The following is an 18,993-nucleotide window of genomic DNA, read 5'->3' as shown; positions in this document are numbered from 1 at the left end:
TTTAAATAGGGTATATGCCGAGCTAGTGCTGTTTCCATGCTGAAACACTTCCGGTGACCTGTTATTGTGAACTTTTTTTCCATTTTATACGGTTCCTTATACAGCATCGATGTTGTAATGTCATTAAAATACATTCAGTTAAATAAACTTTTGCATTAATTTAGTTGCTCAAGCGTAAAACGAGACAAAAAGCTGTTTACTCGCACGCGCCCGTCAGAATCGGCAGGCTAACGCAGAAGCTCCATTGAATATACTGGGGTAAAATATATTGCTCACATTATAAGGATATGGCGGGGGAAATGTAATTTAATGCAGTGCTTCTTGTACAATCTGAGAGCCACTTTAAATCGGATATCACTCAGCTTGTGGAGATCGCTGACTTTGAAAGAAAACAGACCTTAAACGCACCGGATTATGCATTGGCATTAAATTCGCCGGAAACGCTTAATTTACACCATGGATGCTGTAAAAGGAACCGTATAAAGTATCTCAGAAGAGTACACAGCACCAAAAATGTAAAAATATATATTAAATATATGTAATATATTTTTGTCCACAGCAGACAGCAACTCGCCCTGACGCAGATTCCCAAGTCGTGGTCCAATCAGGTGAGCCCTCCTCAGCGCTCGCTATGACAACGAGACAACAGTGACGTGCCTTGTAGAAATTTGCATATGCATTCCTATAAAGCTCGTGTGCTCTCTGTCAGCGCTGTCAGTTCGCCCGGTGTAGCTGCTTGTACTTGACCAAGGTGAGTTCAATACCGACGGTACGAGTGGAGCTACGCCAAACTCACGAAGTCCGCTTCGTGATGCTTCACCCGGGCCCGTCTGTGCTGTAGTTCCTTGCGGTTTGCGTACATAAACGCAATATCGCGAAGAACATTACGTGTTTGTTGCTCGAAATGTGCCGCCGAGCAACATCCAGTGAATACTGGCACGGCCTGGCGCCCGGTCTTTCCGTGCACTCCCTGGGGCGAGGCGGCCTTTGAGCCCTAGGCAGGGAGCAAACAACCCCCGAGGACCCTCAGGGAAACACGGGCGGCCGGTAGTGGGACCTCGCTGCGAGGGTTATGGTGGGTGGAAGTAGCGAGGCCCACTCATCTTCTATTTTAAACTATAGTTTCAAACTTTAGTTTACTATAGTTTGAAATAGAAACCATGGTAACTGTTATGATTAAACCTTTAGCAAAGAGCTTAGAATGACCAAGAGCAACAGACCCGGTTTCCGCCATTTTGAAGTGACAGCGATCGCTCGTCTTTGCTGTCGCGATGGAAAGCAGCTGCTTTGTTTTTATTTAATTCATTCAAAAAGCGCGTTATTGTTTCCCAAATTGTAGAGTGTCGCCTCTTGGTAATTCTATGCTCTTTGCTCCATGTCTGACTGTTGTAATGTTTTGCTTTGTTTTTCAGCTCAGTTGTTGAGCAAAGAAGGACTATTGAAGACAACAGTTGAAGACAACCGCGGGTTATATTCACGAGCGCGCGCATTATAATGTTTCCGGGCTGTTTTCTGAAAGTGTGTCTTGTTTAGATAAGTTTGCATGTCAAACTAAATAAACTATACTCTTTCTAAACACCTGTCTCGTGTTTTATTTGTCCTCTACAGCAATGCACTGTCATATAAGTCTGTTGAATGCATTTGTATGCAACATGGTTTGACAATACAGAAGTCTAACAAATAAATAGTTGTTATAAATGTACTTTCATTAGTCAACATTTGCTGTTATGGTTGTTTCATAACTATATTTTTTATTATTATTATTCTGTATGTTTAAAACCAGAAAATTATACTATATATTTAACATGTCACATATACTTACTGTTATTTTAAAATTTGCCAAATAAAATGTCCTAAGACAAGAATGGGTGTTGTTTTGATTTCATGTCAACCTACTGTAGGTTTTAGGTTGACTGCAGCAGGTATAGGCTACATACATCATAGGGAGTTTTTTAATGACCCAAATCAAGTAAAACGTCTCTTACTCAAGTACTTTTAGCATGCAAAAGTCAAATTTAAGTAAATAAAATACAGATTCCAACAACAAAATTTTGTCTTGTGAAAAAGACCAGTGTGGTGGTGAGAAAAAAAGTAATGCCAAATTATTTATAAATTTATTCATTTGAAAAGAGCGTTCATTTCAAAGGAGCGTTACCCTGTACTAAAATGGCGGCTCTATTGACGCATTCCTTCCAATAGACAACATCAGGGTAGGCGAAATCTAATGTATATAGCTATGGCGCTAACTAGTATTCACGTCGTATCATGCTCAACTCTTAACACTCTTTTACGCACTTTGAAAGACTTTGCGTGATTTCAGAGAGATATTTAAGCACATATGAATTAACAGTGGCGTCTCTACCCTTGAGTTACACAATGCAGCATTTAGCTCGCTCGTAAACATCGCTGCCGTCCTCAGATCATTGTCTGAGCAGAAGTTTCATCATTAGCCCTGACTGTCAGATGCTCTTCATCTCAGGAGCTGTATTTTTAGATGCTTGATAACAGATATAAGGTGAGTTATGGCTTGAGTGGACGCTGCCAGACGGGCTTTCATTCATTTTGGCATGACAGGAGAGAACAGGATACTAATGAGTGACAGAGAGTCCACAAAAACTGCTCTCCGGTTGCATTTCATTTGATGAATATTATCTTTTAGAGCTTCGAGTCGTGCCTCAGGTTTTTTTTCCCTCAGGTGTTTCTCGTCAGATTTGTTGTAGAAAGGTGAGATATGTTGTTTAAGACAAATTAATATATAAGCTATGAGATGAAGTTAAAAATATTTGTGCAATGCATTTATTTATAAATTATCTTGATAAATAAATAAATTTATTTATAAATTATTATTTGGCATCTGCTTCCACCTTGTGGCAGCAAAGGGAAGTTTTAAAAGGCACACGTTTTATTCATTCAGAAAGTTCTTTACCTGCTGAATCACTGACTCGTTCATGATGCAGACCGTTATTATTTTAATTGTATGTATATATAAATGTAAATGCATGTTTAAAAATTAAAATAAATGATTATATTTGTTGTTTTTTCGGTTTATTTTTCTAACTTTAAATTCTATGAATATACATTTATATAATATAATTACACATATTATAAATTCTTTTAATATTTCTATATGGCTTTATTTAGTTAGTTTTAGTATTTATTTATATATGTGCAGGTCTATATTTTTATTATAAAATAGTTTTTAAAATTTTTGTAGTTTTATAATTAAATAACATAGCTAACTTTATATATATATATATATATATATATATATATATATATATATATATATATATATATATATATAGATAGATATACATTTTTTTTTACATTTAATTTATTTTGTATAATTTATTTTTTTTAGTTGTCACTTTTAACAGGTAATATTTCATCTAGTACTTATATTTTTATAATAGTTTTCATTTGTGTCAGTAACACAGATAACGCCTTCATAACTGTAAGATGTCATAATTTTTCTCACAGTAGACTGGACCAGCTGATTCGAATGTTATCAATTGAATGGGTGTTATCAGTGGTTATCAGCTAATAGATATGGACTATTAGGTGCCTTCTGCACCTACTGGTAGGCTCAGAAGGCTGTTATCATCCATCCACATGGTTAATCAGCTATAGATCACAAACGGCTGCAGCCGGAAGTTAAAGAGAATTATTTATATTATTTATTAAATATCCCAATAATTATATTTTATTAATGCCTACCCCTACCTTAACCGTCACAGTAATGTAAAAGATCTGGAGTGTTCTCTATAAGTATAGCTGATTAACAATGTGAATGGATGATGACAGCATTCTGAGTGACATTTACTGGTCGGAAGGCCCCTACTGGCCCATATCTATCAGCTGATAACGGTATGTAAGGAGTATTACATACTGTACAGCACAGAATCCTGTGGTAAAACGTCCCAAAAAACAACAAAGTACTACACAGTTACCACATAATTTTTGTTTTGTACATTTGATGGTTTACCACATGAAATACCACATGCTACCACAAAAACATTACAGGAATATGACAGTAATACCACACACTCTACCACAAGAATATCACAGGAATATTACATATTGTATAACAGAATCCTGTGGTAAATACTACCAAAATATGAAAGTGATACCACACACTACCACAAGAATACTACAGGAGTATTACATACTGTACAGCACAGAATCCTGTGGTAAAACGTCCCAAAAAACAACAAAGTACTACAGTTACCAAGAAATGTAAGAAATGAAAGTTTTGCAGTGAAATGAACAAATATCCACAATTCTTGTTCATTATTGGAGAAACAGGAACACAGACATTTTGAATCATTATAAAGTTTAATTGATTTTTACATATATAAAATATTTTCATGGCTATTATCAAAATAAAATAAATATTATTGAGTGACAAAGTATATTCTTCATACTCTTGTACAGGGTCTTTAACAAAGAACAGAAGAATCATATTCAGTTAAAGCCGTTGACAAATTCACATGAATCACTTCAGCTGATGATTCCTTATGTACATATGCAGCTCATGTCTAGTTGAGCTATGTTTCAGTCTTCTGTCTCTCCACAAAGTGCAGATTGACCTTTTTGTTAGGAACAAGCACTGAACGAAAGTTTGCCTTAACTTCACCTACAGTCGGGTCTGGTCGCATTTCAAACAACTTGATTAGCTGCAATTAAAAACACAATCACAAACAGCACAATAATAATGCAATGTCACTGTCTGGCACAGAACTGAAAAATAAATCTCACCCTTGCCAAAGCCAGATGCATTTCCAGTTCAGCAATGCGACGACCGACACAGGCTCTGACTCCAAATCCAAATGGGATTGACCCAAACGGGTTTGGTCTGGTTCTGCCGTCTCGCAGCCAGCGCTCAGGTTTGAACTTCTGTGGTTCTGGGAAGACTTTCTCATCATGGCTGATTGCATAGTGGCACAGATTGAATGTTGTCTGTTCCAAAAAAAAAAAAGGAGTTGATTTAGTGGTCAATTTCAAAATGTGCAACTCTTTTTTTTTTCTCCTTCCCAACAACATGAGGTCAATTCACCTTTTTAGGAAAAAAGTATTCACCAATGACGACTTCGGTTTCTGCAATAAGACGGGAATTTACAGGCACCACCGGATACAGTCTGCGCAAAAAATACATATGCAAACACATTATAAAGTAATAGTACAGAACATGTCTACATGTATTCATGTGTGAAATAATTTCCTTTATGATCTTGACAGACATCTAATATGGTCCCTAAGGGTATATTTATTCAAACTAAATCTAAATATTAACTCATGTATAACTGACATGAATTTAATTTGTAGTTTTTTAATATAATAAAAATATCCTTAGCATAGATACTGATTACTTTTAATAAATACTGATTGCATGATTACTTACACAGAGGAACAGTTCTTGTACAAAATAACACATTTTACTGTTTGTTTGTTTTCAAATAACTGCAGCCATGGCAAGCAGGAGATTCTTTTAAAATATTTTATAACATTTGACTATTTTATAATAGATAAACCCTAAATTTTAAAGCAATACATCACTTTCAACAACATATTCCTCCACCTTAATGTTTCCTTGATGACGGCTTTGAGGAAAGGCATGCTGTTCACTTCTTCTGCTGTTGGGATTCTGTCATCCTTTAAGACCTTGGTTACCTCCTGATACAAAGTCTCCTGAGCTGCTGGGTCTTTTGAGAGAAGATAAAGAGCCCACAACATGGTGTTGGAGGTCTAGAACATCAGTAAAGATCATTTTAAAATCGAAAATCATCTTGAAATGGTAGTTGTGATGACCTTTTCTTCCCTGTTATGACTAGCATCAGACAAAGTGTACAAAATGTACACCAATTTTGGATTTTGTCTAATATAAATAGGACTGGGTGGCATATATCAGTATGTTTTTTGTAATAAATATGTTGTGAAAGTGTAATTTATTATAAATATATGAAACACTTTAATTTTGCTTTCATTGGTCCCTTCTGCATGTAAGTTAGCGCTAAACTTAAAGTTCACTCATAGATGACAGATCTGTTGTTGTTATTATTGACCTTCGTGTCATTCCAATCTATGTTCATCTTCAGAACCCAAATTAAGATAACAGTTATCTTTATCTGTTATCTTTTCATTATCATTATTACAAGTATTTATACCATTATCATTAGTAAGGTTGCAGTTGTTGTAGTTGTAACGGTAGTAGTTGTAGTAGTAGTAGTAGTAGTAGTAGTAGTAGTAGTTGAAGTAGTAGTCATTGTAATAGTATCGATTGTTATTGAGTAATTGTTACGGAGATTATAGAAGTTGTAGTTCATGTAGTAATAGATGGCATTGGTATAGTAGTAGCAGAAGTAGTAATGGTGTGGTGGTTACAGTAGTAGTAGTAGTAGTCGTTGTTGGTGTAGTAATATCAGTAGTAGATGTTGTTGATGTAGATGTAGTAGAAGTGATTGTAGTAGTAGTAGTAGTGGTAATAGTAGTAGTAGTAGTAGTTGTAGTCGCAGTAGACATTGTTGTATTAATTGTAGCAAACGCTATAGTAGTATCAGTAGTAGTAGTCGTTGTAGTAGTATCAGTATTAGTAGACATTGTAGTAGTAGTAGTCGTGGTTGTGGCTGTAGTAGAAGCATTAGTAGTTGTAATATAAGTAACTTTCTGTAGTAGTAGTTGGTGTAGCACTTGTGATTTATTATTATTGTTGTCAGTTATTACTGTTGTCCTTTCTCTCTTTTTACTCTCATATTTACTATCATACATTAATAAGCATTGTTGTTACTCCCTACCTCTGACTGTTTTTTTTCTATATGTTTTATCTATATCTGTGACACTTGATTCATTTATTGACTGTTATTGTTCCTAATGTATGTACTCTGACCTGTCCACCAAGTTACCTTTACATGCATACACACACTCACACGCACACACTCACGCACATACCAGTACCTGACTATATTGTTGATGTTTTTGTTGTTTTTGTTTTGTTGCTTTGTATTTGTTATCTGTTGATGTTTTCTTGTATTTGTATGATTTTTGCATATACTAATAAAAAAAAAAAAAAAAAAAGAACCCAAATTAAGACATTTTAGATGAAATGTCTGAGTTCGCTCATCCTCCATAGACAGCAAAAGTCCTGAGACGTTCAAAAACAGGAACCAAAACTGTCAAAACATTTCATGTGACTTGCACAGGGGCCCAGTGCATGTTTGCAAAGAGCAATACATTCTGCAGCTGACTCTAATGGCAAGTATGTTATATTGCCCAGAGTAAATGTACACTTGTGACATGAAAGACAACGGCAAGCAAACTCACTTATTCATCCAATCATTTTCTTTTCGGCTTAGTCCCTTTATTAATACGGGGTCACCACAGCGGAATGAACTGCCAACTTATCCAGCATATATTTTACACAGCGGATGCCCTTCCAGCTGCAACCCATCACTGGAAAACATCCATACACACTCATTCACACACACACTACAGACAATTTAGCTTGCCAAATTCACCTATACCGCATGTGTTTGGACTGTGGGGGAAACCGGAGCAGCCATAAACCCATGCGAACATGGAAAGAACATGGAAGAGAAATGCCAGCTGACCCACCCGAGGCCGAATCAGCAACCTTCTTGCATTGAGGCGACAGCACTGCCCACTGCGCCACCTGCAAACTTGCTTTTACAGTGTTTTTTTTTCCTTTGAGCTCCATATGATGATGATGAATCCTTAATTTTTCACAACATTGTTACAGGCAGGGAAATTGGACCCGTCCGACCATACACAAACATCACACATTTTAAAGAAAGACAGGTCAGAATACATGTGAACCCCTGAAATCACATGGAATGCTTTGACAATGTTTTTTGGTTCCTTATCTGGACCTTATATGTCTCAAGACTATTGCTGTCTGTGGAGGATAAGAGAGCTCTAAGATTTGATCCAAAATAAAAGTGACTATTGTAAGAGGGAAACTCAAACTGTTAAAATGTCTAATAATTAAAATAGAAAATAACTTTAATGTGAGAACACGTTACACATACTGTATGTTACATGTGCACATTTTAAGCAATGTATTAAGCGATGTATTTCTGTCAGTTCGCTTAATGGCCACAGGTGTTGGTAATAACATGGCTTTCTGAATTCTACATATAGCCAATATTTAAAACTCCTACAAATGTTGTTTACACAGTCAAATCTATAGAAGTGGCGTCTTACTGTGTCGACTCCAGCCAGCAGCAGCTCAGATACACTTCCATAAACATCTTTGCTGCTCATCTTGCCACTAGAAAGCAGGTATGTGAGATACTCTCCAGCAACCTCCTGATTGGTATCTACACGCTTCTGAATGGCCTCCATCTTCATGTCAATCATTTTTGTGCCTATTAGTAATCCATATGTATCAACATCATCAAACTCCAAAACAAATCTCTTAAAGTCAGTCTGAAGCTGATGTGTGAAGCTTACCGAACTTGAATATGCCATCCCAGCCATCAATGTACTTCTGCCAGAATGGGAAGTAATTGCGGGTCCAGTTGGGCAGAAGGGCCACGTGCATGCTGTAGGTGAACATTTGAGCAATTGAATTAATAAACTCTTGAGTCTCAACAGGAATCTCTTTCTCCAGACAGCCAATGCGCGTCTCGAAGAGAATGGACGCAATCCCTGTGAAGAAAAGTATCCCAATTATTGTGGGAAAATTGAAAGCATGTTAAGAATGGTGATAAACTGGTATTCAAATTGTCTTTAATAATATAAAGACAAAAGTTAGTTTTATTTAATGTAAGGCTTATAACATGACTCATAACATTATATCAGTGATCTTACAGCAGAATAATGACACTTAACTAATGAACTTTCTTTAAAAAACAATAGAAAACATTCTTGTAACACTTAAATATATTACATTTTAATAAAATCTTTGCATAATGGGCAAATGTTACATCATTTACATTACTGCAAAATATGAAGGAACAAAAAATACTGACCCTACAGTAACTTGTTTTATACTTTCTTCTTCTTTTATTCTTTTTACTAAAAGAAATAAACTGCGTTTATTTCAAATAGAAGGTTGAAGTCACTATGATTCATGAGATACTAGAGACTGGAGAAATGATGATAAATACAGTAAATAATGATTAATGAGCTTTGCCGTCACAGAAATCGTTTACATTTTAAAATACAAAACAGGTATTTTAATTTGTAATACTACTTCTGAAGAATATTACTGTTTTTACAGTAGTAAAAACTCAGATTAAGGTCTTGGAGAGCATAAAAGACTTCTATCAAAAACAAATGGTTTTGATCTTGGATACGTTGTACTAAAACGTTTTGTTATTTTAAATGTAACTAAACATAAGCTGATTACTGTAATACACAACTGATTACTATAATTGCTAATGTTGTATTTGTCCAGCAATTATCACATTTTTTAAAGTATTACTTGCACTTCACTTCATGTTGTAATGTCAGGTTGTTTCCTAAATTCTCTTTTGAAAATTACTTCAGGGATTTAATTTCACACACTAATGAAGCAGAAATACCTTCAAGGGAGAATCGGTAAAGCTCATTGGTCAGATTAGAGACTAGATCCCCTGTAGGACTCATCTCCCGCAGATAGTAAATGCGTTTGATGAAGTCTGTGATCACTGCATTCACCACATCTCCATACTGAAGCGAGTCCTTTGGATGAAGCATGCGTTTGTTCAGCACCGCTCGTAGTTTGTACCATTTCTCTCCTTCTCTGTTGAACAACACAGTCTCCTTTCAGATGACAAAACAGCAGGAATTGATAATAGATAATTACTTTATACAACACGAAACAGCTACAATAGCCAACTGTACTTTGGCCTCATAAAATCTTCAGACTTGATTAGTTTTGCTTATTAAATGGGCTGTAAAACGTGTCATTTAAACAAATTATTTGTTTTTACTCTGTGAAAGGGCCATAGCCAATGCCTCTTAAGTCCCGGTGCTCTGTCCACAGAGTCATGTATCCTCTGCATGGATATTTCTCATCTTTTCGAAGGAGTTCTTCCAGTAGCTCCACACTGCTTATTGAAATGCCTTGGAGGTTTCCAGAATTGATTTTGCTCAAGGGGCCATAAACCTGTTTTTGATATATCTGCAGAGATAAAAAAAAAAAAAGATGTAAAACATAACCAAGATGTTCTTGTGGTCTAAATATAAATAGCAATTATTACACATCTATTAGCCTACAGATAATTACACAAATGCAAATCGATTCAGAGCAGGTAACAAACAAGACAATCGTTTACACGACAGCCGTTTCTTTTCAATTCAGTAAAACACCTGACAGTCTGAGGACATAAACAATAATGTCAAGAGTCCTGCAGATAAAATCACATGATAAACAAATACAGCTGCGTTATTTCTTTATACCTGTAGCTCATGTATGCTGTTGAGGTACCCTTTGAAGAGCATTTGATACAACATGGTAAAGATTTTGATCTCTGGAAGGTCAGCCTCAGTCTTCAGCTTTCTGTGGCCGTCCTGGACACTGACAGAAGCAGCCGCAGCATTTCCTGCTGCTCTCCTGAAGCCTGTGGCCGCTGCCGTGGGTCTCAGAAAACCGAATCCGAGCCTTTCTGCAGAGCTCAAAGCAAAACAAACAGCCATTATGGACACAGAACGAAGAATGAGGTTAACGACACCGATATGAACGGGAGGGAGAGGGAGGTGGGACGAAAAGACTCACTGTTTAACCCTTCACTGCCTGTTGTACTATCATATAGCTTGGAGTTGTTCTGAAAATGGGAATTGTTATTATCATTTATAGAGGTTGACATTTAAAATATTGTCTAGCAAGCACACGCCTTATGTCGTTACAAACTGTCGGGCTTTTCTGCAGCACAAAAGTTAAAAAATGTTTAGTTTTTGTGCTTCAAGAAAATAGCAAATATAAGCAGCTATGACAGCTGGAAGTGCGCGTATTTATCTGTAATACGTCATACAGACGTCCTTGTGAGACATTCAGTCGACGTCTATGCGATACATCATCACATACGTTTATAGAACAGTTTGGCCCTAAGTACCAGTGTTACATTTGGAGGTTAAAGAGAAAGCTTACAAGGCTATAGGAACACCATACTAACTGAGAAGTATGGGGGCGGCAGCATCATGTTGTGGGGCTGTTTTGCTGCAGGTCCACTTCACAGCATAGATGGCAGCATGAAGAAAGAACATTATGTAGAAATACTGACACAACATCTCCAAACATCAGCCAGGAAATTAAAACTTGGCCACAAATTGGTCTTCCAAACAGACCATGACCTTAAGCATACTGCCAAATTAGTGTGGTGTTTTTCAGTTTAAATAAAATTTTTACATGTTTTCCATGCATAAGAAGGCTTAAACAATTAACCTATAAAGTGTTAATTATTGTGAAACTGTCAGAAGTGTTGCAAACTGCTAAGTGCTGCAAATCGCATGCACAAAATAGAGAAGTGTCGCAAGGGTGCATAGAAAGGGCAGAGATTTCAGGACAGGATGTATGAGCCGTGTGTGTGTTATAAGGAGACATTTGCCTTAAAAGGTAAAACCAAGTGAAGATGCACGGAAGACAAACAACTGTGGTATAAAAAGGATGTGTCTCTGAAAGAGAGTTCAGAGTTGAACCTCTCCTGCGCAGTGTATTGCTTTTGGTTTCTTTCCTGCTTGAGCAAATAAAACTTATAATTTTTTGACAGATTGACTCCGAACCCATTTTTGAACATGCACTGGACCCTAAAGTCCAACATTAGTTAAAATGTGCTTTAAGGACAACAGTGAATGTTTTGGAGTGGCCATGACAAAACCCTGATCACAATCCTTTAAAAAAATTGTGGGCAAAACCTTGCACAAGCAAGACAGCCTACAACTCTGACTCAGTTACACCAGTTCTGTCAGGAGGAATGGGCCAACATTTCTTCAAACTATTGTGAGAAGCTTGTGGAAGGATACCCAAAACATTTTACCAAAGTTATACAGTTTAAAAGCAAAGCTAAAAAATACCAAGGAAATGTTTGTAAACTTTTGACTGTCTAGAAATTAATAAATTCTCAAAAAAAAATTTTCACATTATTCTGGCATTTAGCAAATCCTAACATTTAGGTAATCCTAACGGACCTAATATAGTAAACGTTTAATATAATTTACCATCAGACATTTTTTTTTTTAAATGGCTATGTTCCTTTTTTTAGAGTGCATGTACACTTCTGGTTTGCCAAAATATTAATTTAGTGGTTTGAATACAGCAATTCTAGATCACCAACAGCGTAAGTGTTTAAAAAAAACATGTTTCTTGTAAAATAGGCATTTGTACTGTAGGTGTCTATAAAACTAGATGCATAGTATTTTATTATACACTGGCTCAGACATGGAAGTTCAATGAATCATCAATGTATAATTCGCACCATGTGAGACAGATATATATAGCATAGATGTTGTTTAATTTGTTTTATGACAGGCTGAGAAAACAAAGAAAAAAAACTAATGTTTGTATGCGTTTCAAAATGTTTTCTTATTAAAATGAAATAGAATAAAATTGTAAATTATTTTGTGCTGTCACATGACAATGATTATGTCGTCAAAAATATTATTTTGTTTGTTTGATAATGCATTTATAAATGAACAGTTAATAAAAAATGGGCAGATTGTTAAGAAATGCAAGTTTTGCAGTGAAATGAACAAATATCCACAATTCCTGTTTCTCCAATAATGAACAAGAACACAGACATTTTGAATTCATTATAAAGTTTAATTGATTTTAACATCTATAAAATATTTTCATGGCTATCATCACAATGAAATAAATATTATTGGGTGACAAAGTATATTCTTCATACTCTTGTACAGGGTCTTTAACAAAGAAAAGAAGAATCATATTCAGTTAAAGCCATTGACAAATTCACATGAATCACTTCAGCTGATAATTCCTTATGTACATATGCAGCTCATGTCTAGTTGAGCTATGTTTCAGTCTTCTGTCTCTCCACAAAGTGCAGATTGACCTTTTTGTTGGGAACAAGCACTGAACGAAAGTTTGCCTTAACTTCACCTACAGTCGGGTCTGGTCGCATTTCAAACAACTTGATTAGCTGCAATTAAAAACACAATCACAAACAGCACAATAATAATGCAATGTCACTGTCTGGCACAGAACTAAAAAATAAACCTCACCCTTGCCAAAGCCAGATGCATTTCCAGTTCAGCAATGCGACGACCGACACAGGCTCTGACTCCAAATCCAAATGGGATTGACCCAAACGGGTTTGGTCTGGTTCTGCCGTCTCGCAGCCAGCGCTCAGGTTTGAACTTCTGTGGTTCTGGGAAGACTTTCTCATCACGGCTGATTACATAGTGGCACAAAGTGAATGTTGTCTGTTCCAATAAAAGGAGTTGATTTAGTGGTCAATTTCAAAATGTGCAACTCTTTTTTTTTTTCGTTTGCTTCCCAACAGCTCGAGGCCAATTCACCTTTTTAGGAAAAAAGTATTCACCAATGACGACTTCAGTTTCTGCAATAAGACGGGAATTTACAGGCACCACCGGATACAGTCTGCAAATTCAAGGTGAATAAGAATATTAATATTAAATATTACTTCCCCCAATTATTTAAATTGTAGCATTTTACAGATTTTATTATAAGGTTTTCAATATAATAAAAAAATGTGTTCAGCATAGATAATATATTTACACAGAGGAACAGTTCTTGTACAAAATAAGTGGTTGTACTGTATTTTTGATCAAATAACTGCAGCCATGGTTAAAATAATAATCTTCTTTCAAAATATTTGATAAATCTGTACTTTTTATTAAAGGTATACCATAAATTTTAAAGCAATATATCACATTCAACAACATTATCCTCACCTTAATGTTTCCTTGATGACAGCTTTGAGGAAAGGCATGCTGTTCACTTCTTCTGCTGTTGGGATTCTGTCATCCTTTAAGACCTTGGTTACCTCCTGATACAAAGTCTCCTGAGCTTCTGGGTCTTTTGAGAGAAGATAAAGAGCCCACAACATGGTGTTGGAGGTCTAGGATGTGAATAAATATAATTTCAAAACATCTTGAAATGTTAGGTAGAATGAATCGTAGTTGTGATGATTTTTCTTTCCTATTATGACTAGCATCAGACTAAAATAGCTTCTCACACAAGGCAAAATGTACGCAAAGATTGATTTTTGTCAATTGTACACTCAAGGCCAAAATTATTCATTCTCCTAGGGAATATGAATAGGACTGGGTGGCATGTATCAGTATATATTTTGTCTTTGATATGGTATGAAAATATAATGTATTATAAGTATATATATTATTAGTTAATTCTGTTGACCTATTTGTTTGCTAATTTTTCTCCTTTATAGCTCCCTCATGTCTACTGTCCTGTGCCAGTTTGTACGTCATTCTTCTAGTGTCCAGTTTTGTCCTGTCGTGTTCAGATCTGCTCTTCCCTGCCAGCAAAGCCAAGTTTGTTTTTGCTAATGTTTTCCCCAATTGTTTTTTTTTTTCCGCATTTTATTATATTTTTTATTTAAAAAACCCATCTTTTAGTCCTACATATGAGTACTTGTCCTTCCCTAACCCAAACCTTGACAATTACAAATTTTTAAAACTCCTACAAATGTTGTTTACACAGTCAAATCTATAGAAGGAGCGTCTTACTGAGTCGACTCCAGCCAGCAGCAGCTCAGATACACTTCCATAAACGTCTTTCCTGCTTATCTTGCCATTAGAAAGCAGGTATGTGAGATACTCTCCAGCAACATCCTGATTGGTATCTACACGCTTCTGAATGGCCTCCATCTTCATGTCAATCATTTTTGTGCCTATGAGTAATCCATTAGTACAATAAACATTATTAAACTCCACAACAAATCTCTTAAAGTCAGTCTGAAGCAGATGTGTGAAGCTTACCGAACTTGAATATGCCATCCCAGCCATCAATGTACTTCTGCCAGAATGGGAAATATTTGCGGGTCCAGTTGGGCAGAAGGGCCACGTGCATGCTGTAGGTGAACATTTGAGCAATGAAATTAATAAACTTTTGTGTCTCAGCAGGAATTTCTTTCTCCAGACAGCCAATGCGCGTCTCGAAGAGAATGGACGCAATCCCTGTGAAGAAAGGTATCTCAATTATTGTGGGCAAATTGAAAGCATGTTTAAAATGGTGATAAATTGGTATTCAAATGACTAACATTATTATGGTCATTTGCATACCAATTTAACACCATTTATGTCTTATAAAATAAAGACAAAAATTAGTTTATTTAATGTAAGGCTTATAACATGATTCATAACATTATACAACCCTAAATCTGAGTATGGAAAACACAAATAAAAAGTAGTGATTTCCAAATTTACATTGACTTGTATTTCATTGCAGACAATATAAACAAAATATTCATGTTTCTTCATAATGTATATTGACATCCTTTCCTGTCATTCAGATCTGCAACACATTGCAAAAAAGTTGAGACAGGAGCAGTTTAGAGCTAGTAATCAGGTAAATTCTTTAAATAATGGTGTGATTTAAAACAGGTGATGTTAACAGCTGATTGCAATTATGATTTGGTACAAAAGCAGCATCCAAGAAAGGTCTAGTCCTTTAGGAGCAAAGACAGGCTGAGGATTCCCTGTTTACCAATAAATATGGTTAAAAACAGTGTTCCTCAAAAAAGATTTGAAGACATTTGGATATTTCAATTTCAACAGAGCATAACATTACATTAATAAAAGATTCAAGAAATCTGGAGGAACTTCAGTGCATAAAGTACAAGGGCGCAACCCAAAGCTGAACTACTGTGATATCTGATCCCAATGCATCTAGAATCATCATTCATCTATAAGCTATATAACCACAATGGGCTCAGGACTACTTTAGCAAACCTTTATCTAGTACCACAATACATAGTTACATATACAAATGCAAGTCAAAATTGTACTGTGCCAAAAGGAAGCCCTATGTTAACAGTGTCTAGAAGCGACTTCTCTGGGATCGGAGGCATCTGCAATGGACCATTACACATGGGAAACATGTACTGTGGTCAGAAAAATCAGTATTTCAGGTGTTTTTAAGGAGAATTGGATGCTGTGTGCTCCGGACCAAGGAAGAAAAGGATCATCCAGACTGTTACAAGTAACAAGTCTAAAAGCCAGGGTCTGTCATGGTATGGGGTTGTGTCAGTGGTAGTTTGCACTTCTGTGATGCCACCATTAACGCTGAAAAGTACATAGAGATTTGGACTACAATATGCCGTATACTTCTTTTCCAGGGATGCCCTTGCATATTTCAACAAGACAATGCAAAACCGCATTCTGCACACATTACAAAGTCCTGGTTGCAGAGGAAGAGGAGAAAGGTACTTGACTGGCCTGTCTACAATCCCGACCTGTCCCTAATAAAGAATGTGAGGTGCATTTTTAAATGCAAAATGCAAGACTGAAGACTCGGTACTGTTGCCCACTTTAAGACATGTTTGCAGGACGAATGGGACAAAATTACACCTGAAACATTTCATCACTTGGGTGTCTTCGGTCCCTAAACGTCTTTTAGGGGTTGTGGAAAGAAATGGCAACATTGCATGGTAAATGCTTCCAACTTTTCAAAAATGTTTTCCAAGAACAAATTGGATATTGAATATGTGCTTATTTTAAAAAAATCATAAAGGTCCACATTAAATAATGTTTGTTGTATAGTCTGCAGTGAAACACAAGCTAAAGTAAATTTCAAAATCACTTCTTTCTTTTTTATTTGCGTTTTCCATACTGTACCAACATTTTCCGATTTGGGGTTGTACTATAATTGCTAATGTTGCATTTGTCCAGCAATTGTCACATTTTTAAAAGCATTAAATTGCACTTTGTTTCATGTTGTAATGTCAGGCTGCTCACTAATTACCCTATGGGAACATGAACTTTACTTCTGCTTAAAGAATTTAATTTTACACACTAATAAAGTGGAAATACCTTCAAGAGAGAATCGGTAAAGCTCATTGGTCAGATTAGACACCAGATCCCCTGTAGGACTCATCTCCCGCAGATAGTAAATGCGTTTGATGAAGTCTGTGATCACTGCATTCACCACATCTCCATACTGAACCGAGTCCTTTGGATGAAGCATGCGTTTGTTCAGCACCGCCCGCAGTTTGTACCATTTCTCTCCTTCTCTGTTGAACAACACAGTCTTTTTTCATATGAGAAACTGAACAGCGGAAATTGATAAGAGTTCATGGTCACACTTTACAATAAGGTTCATTAGTTAATGTTACTTAATGCATTTACTAACATGAACAAACAATGAACAATACATTTACTACAGTTCTTGTTCATGTTAGTTAACGTTAGTTAATGAAAATACAGTAGTTCATTGTGAGTTTGGATGTTAATAATGCATTAGTAAATGTTCAATTATGGTTAATAAATGCTGTACAAGTGTTGTTCATGATTAGTTCATGTTAGCAAATGCATTAACTAATGAACCTATTGTAAAGTGTTACCGAGTTCATGATTTTGTATAACACGAAACAGCTACATTAGCCAACTTTGCCAACTTGCTTTTTAAATGGGCTGTAAAACGAGTGTTATTTATACAAATCCTTTGTTTTTACTCTGTGAAAGGGCCATAGCTAATGCCTCTTAAGTCCCGGTGCTCTGTCCACAGAGTCATGTATCCTCTGCATGGATATTTCTCATCTTTTCGAAGGAGTTCTTCCAGCAGCTCCACACTGCTTATTGAAATGCCTTGGAGGTTTCCAGCATTAATTTTCCACAAGGGGCCATAAACCTGTTTTTGATATAACTGGAGAGATAAAATGACAGCCGTTTCTTTTCAATTCATTAAAACACCTGACAGCATCAGGACATAAACAATAACAATAATGTCAAGAGTCCTGCAGATAAAATCACATGACAAACAAATACAGCTGCGTTATTTCTTTATACCTGTAGCTCATGTACGCTGTTGAGGTAACCTTTGAAGAGCATTTGATACAACATGGTAAAGATTTTGATCTCTGGAAGGTCAGCCTCAGTCTTCAGCTTTCTGTGGCCGTCCTGGACACTGACAGAAGCAGCCGCAGCATTTCCTGCTGCACTCCTGAAGCCTGTGGCCGCTGCCGTGGGTCTCAGAAAACACCATCCGAGCCTTTCTGCAGAGCTCAAAGCAAAACAAACAGCCATTATGGACTTAGAAAGAAAAATGAGGTTAACGACACCGGAATGAGAGGGAGGGCTGGACAAAAAGACTCACTATTTAACCCTTCACTATCTGTTGTAATAATATAGCTTGAGGAGTTTGAAAATGTGACATATGGTATTATAATTGATAATAACGTTAAGTTAAACATTAGACATTTACAATAATTGTCCATATTCATCTTTTTCTTTTCTGGAGCACAAAAGTTGAACTTTGGTGTCAAAAAAAGAACAAATAGCACATGTAGCGGAGAACAAAAACGGAGACAAACAAACAAATAGCACATAGCGGAGATGTCTGCTGAAGGAGGAGGAGCGAGAGCTCATGTTCCCCCTCGCTGGAGCTCAGCTCTGCCCAAATGGCTCTGCAGTGAGCACCACTTGCTTCATTTGACATTCAAGAGACGTCCAGTTAAAGGCATTTGCTTATCTGTAATACATTGTATGTCCTTGCAGACATTCAAACTACGTTTGTCCGACACATTATAACATAGCTACGTTTGATATCATGTCTGTGAGCCATCTGATTTGTAGCCTGATGATGTAGATGTTGTTTTTAATTTGTCTTTTTAGTAGTTCCCTCATGCCCTGCATTTCTGCATTTTATGCACCCTCTGTTATGACAGGTAGAGAAAAACTGTAAGGTTTTTAAACTAACACAGGCGACTTATGCTTCTATGTTTCAAAATTTATTAATATGAAATTCAAACGCTAAAATTGTAACAGAATAAAAAATGTAAATTGTTTTGCACTGTCACATTCAGGCTACAGAATGACCTTTAGTCGGAAATCAAG

General features: G+C 36.3%; 2 protein-coding genes across 17 annotated transcripts; both read right to left on the bottom strand.

Annotated features, from left to right (window-relative positions):
- Positions 1–3,941: 3,941 nt before the first annotated feature.
- On the bottom strand, positions 3,942–12,466 carry zgc:136333. 13 transcript variants are annotated; one of them, XR_015498955.1, is made up of 11 exons: positions 10,718–12,466; positions 10,402–10,607; positions 9,933–10,123; positions 9,543–9,742; positions 8,988–9,033; positions 8,467–8,664; positions 8,218–8,381; positions 5,579–5,745; positions 5,057–5,138; positions 4,759–4,959; positions 4,317–4,676 (listed from the first exon to the last, which is right to left on the bottom strand). XR_015498955.1 is itself a non-coding variant. In XM_087267036.1 (10 exons), the coding sequence occupies exons 1-10, from the start codon at positions 10,806–10,808 to the stop codon at positions 4,548–4,550; spliced, it is 1,629 nt and encodes a 542-aa protein (XP_087123162.1). In that variant the 5' UTR covers positions 10,809–12,466; the 3' UTR covers positions 4,317–4,547. The 13 variants fall into 13 exon arrangements, 7 of the variants coding, with proteins under 7 accessions (NP_001038769.2, NP_001429329.1, XP_087123162.1 ...); XR_015498956.1 differs by having other exon boundaries at positions 5,579–5,702; XR_015498951.1 differs by lacking the exon at positions 8,988–9,033 and having other exon boundaries at positions 5,579–5,702.
- Positions 12,467–12,736: 270 nt separating this feature from the next.
- Positions 12,737–18,953, bottom strand: cyp27a1.2 (cytochrome P450, family 27, subfamily A, polypeptide 1, gene 2). 4 transcript variants are annotated; one of them, XM_087268235.1, is made up of 11 exons: positions 18,254–18,953; positions 17,947–18,152; positions 17,613–17,803; positions 16,972–17,171; positions 14,920–15,117; positions 14,668–14,831; positions 13,873–14,039; positions 13,477–13,558; positions 13,180–13,380; positions 13,032–13,097; positions 12,737–12,952 (listed from the first exon to the last, which is right to left on the bottom strand). In XM_087268235.1, the coding sequence occupies exons 1-11, from the start codon at positions 18,483–18,485 to the stop codon at positions 12,917–12,919; spliced, it is 1,743 nt and encodes a 580-aa protein (XP_087124361.1). In that variant the 5' UTR covers positions 18,486–18,953; the 3' UTR covers positions 12,737–12,916. The 4 variants fall into 4 exon arrangements, with proteins under 4 accessions (XP_087124361.1, XP_087124364.1, XP_087124363.1 ...); XM_087268238.1 differs by having other exon boundaries at positions 17,947–18,160; positions 18,254–18,512; XM_087268237.1 differs by having other exon boundaries at positions 12,737–13,097; positions 17,947–18,160; positions 18,254–18,512.
- Positions 18,954–18,993: the final 40 nt, after the last annotated feature.

The sequence above is a fragment of the Danio rerio genome, chromosome 9 (assembly GCF_052040795.2).
Source record: "Danio rerio strain M-AB ecotype USA chromosome 9, GRCz13ab, whole genome shotgun sequence".
NCBI classification, from domain to species: Eukaryota; Metazoa; Chordata; class Actinopteri; order Cypriniformes; family Danionidae; genus Danio; species Danio rerio.
The sequence above is the reverse complement of the archived record's forward strand: the minus strand, read 5'-3'. Positions and strand labels throughout refer to the sequence as shown.

Bases quoted from the DNA above. Each gene is read 5' to 3' on its own strand.
- cyp27a1.2 (XM_087268235.1), bottom strand. From the start codon at position 18,485: ATGTGCTATTTGTTTGTTTGTCTCCGTTTTTGTTCTCCGCTACATGTG. The intron at 18,153-18,253 runs GTGAGTCTTTTT...TGAGCTCTGCAG, and splicing joins AGATAGTGAAGGGTTAAATA to AAAGGCTCGGATGGTGTTTT. The intron at 14,040-14,667 runs GTAAGACGCTCC...TTCACATCCTAG, and splicing joins TGCTGGCTGGAGTCGACTCA to ACCTCCAACACCATGTTGTG.
- zgc:136333 (XM_087267036.1), bottom strand. From the start codon at position 10,808: ATGTCAACCTCTATAAATGATAATAACAATTCCCATTTTCAGAACAAC. The intron at 8,665-9,542 runs GTATTTCTGCTT...TTTTCTTCACAG, and splicing joins TTACCGATTCTCCCTTGAAG to GGATTGCGTCCATTCTCTTC. The intron at 8,382-8,466 runs GTAAGCTTCACA...GATTACTAATAG, and splicing joins GGATGGCATATTCAAGTTCG to GCACAAAAATGATTGACATG.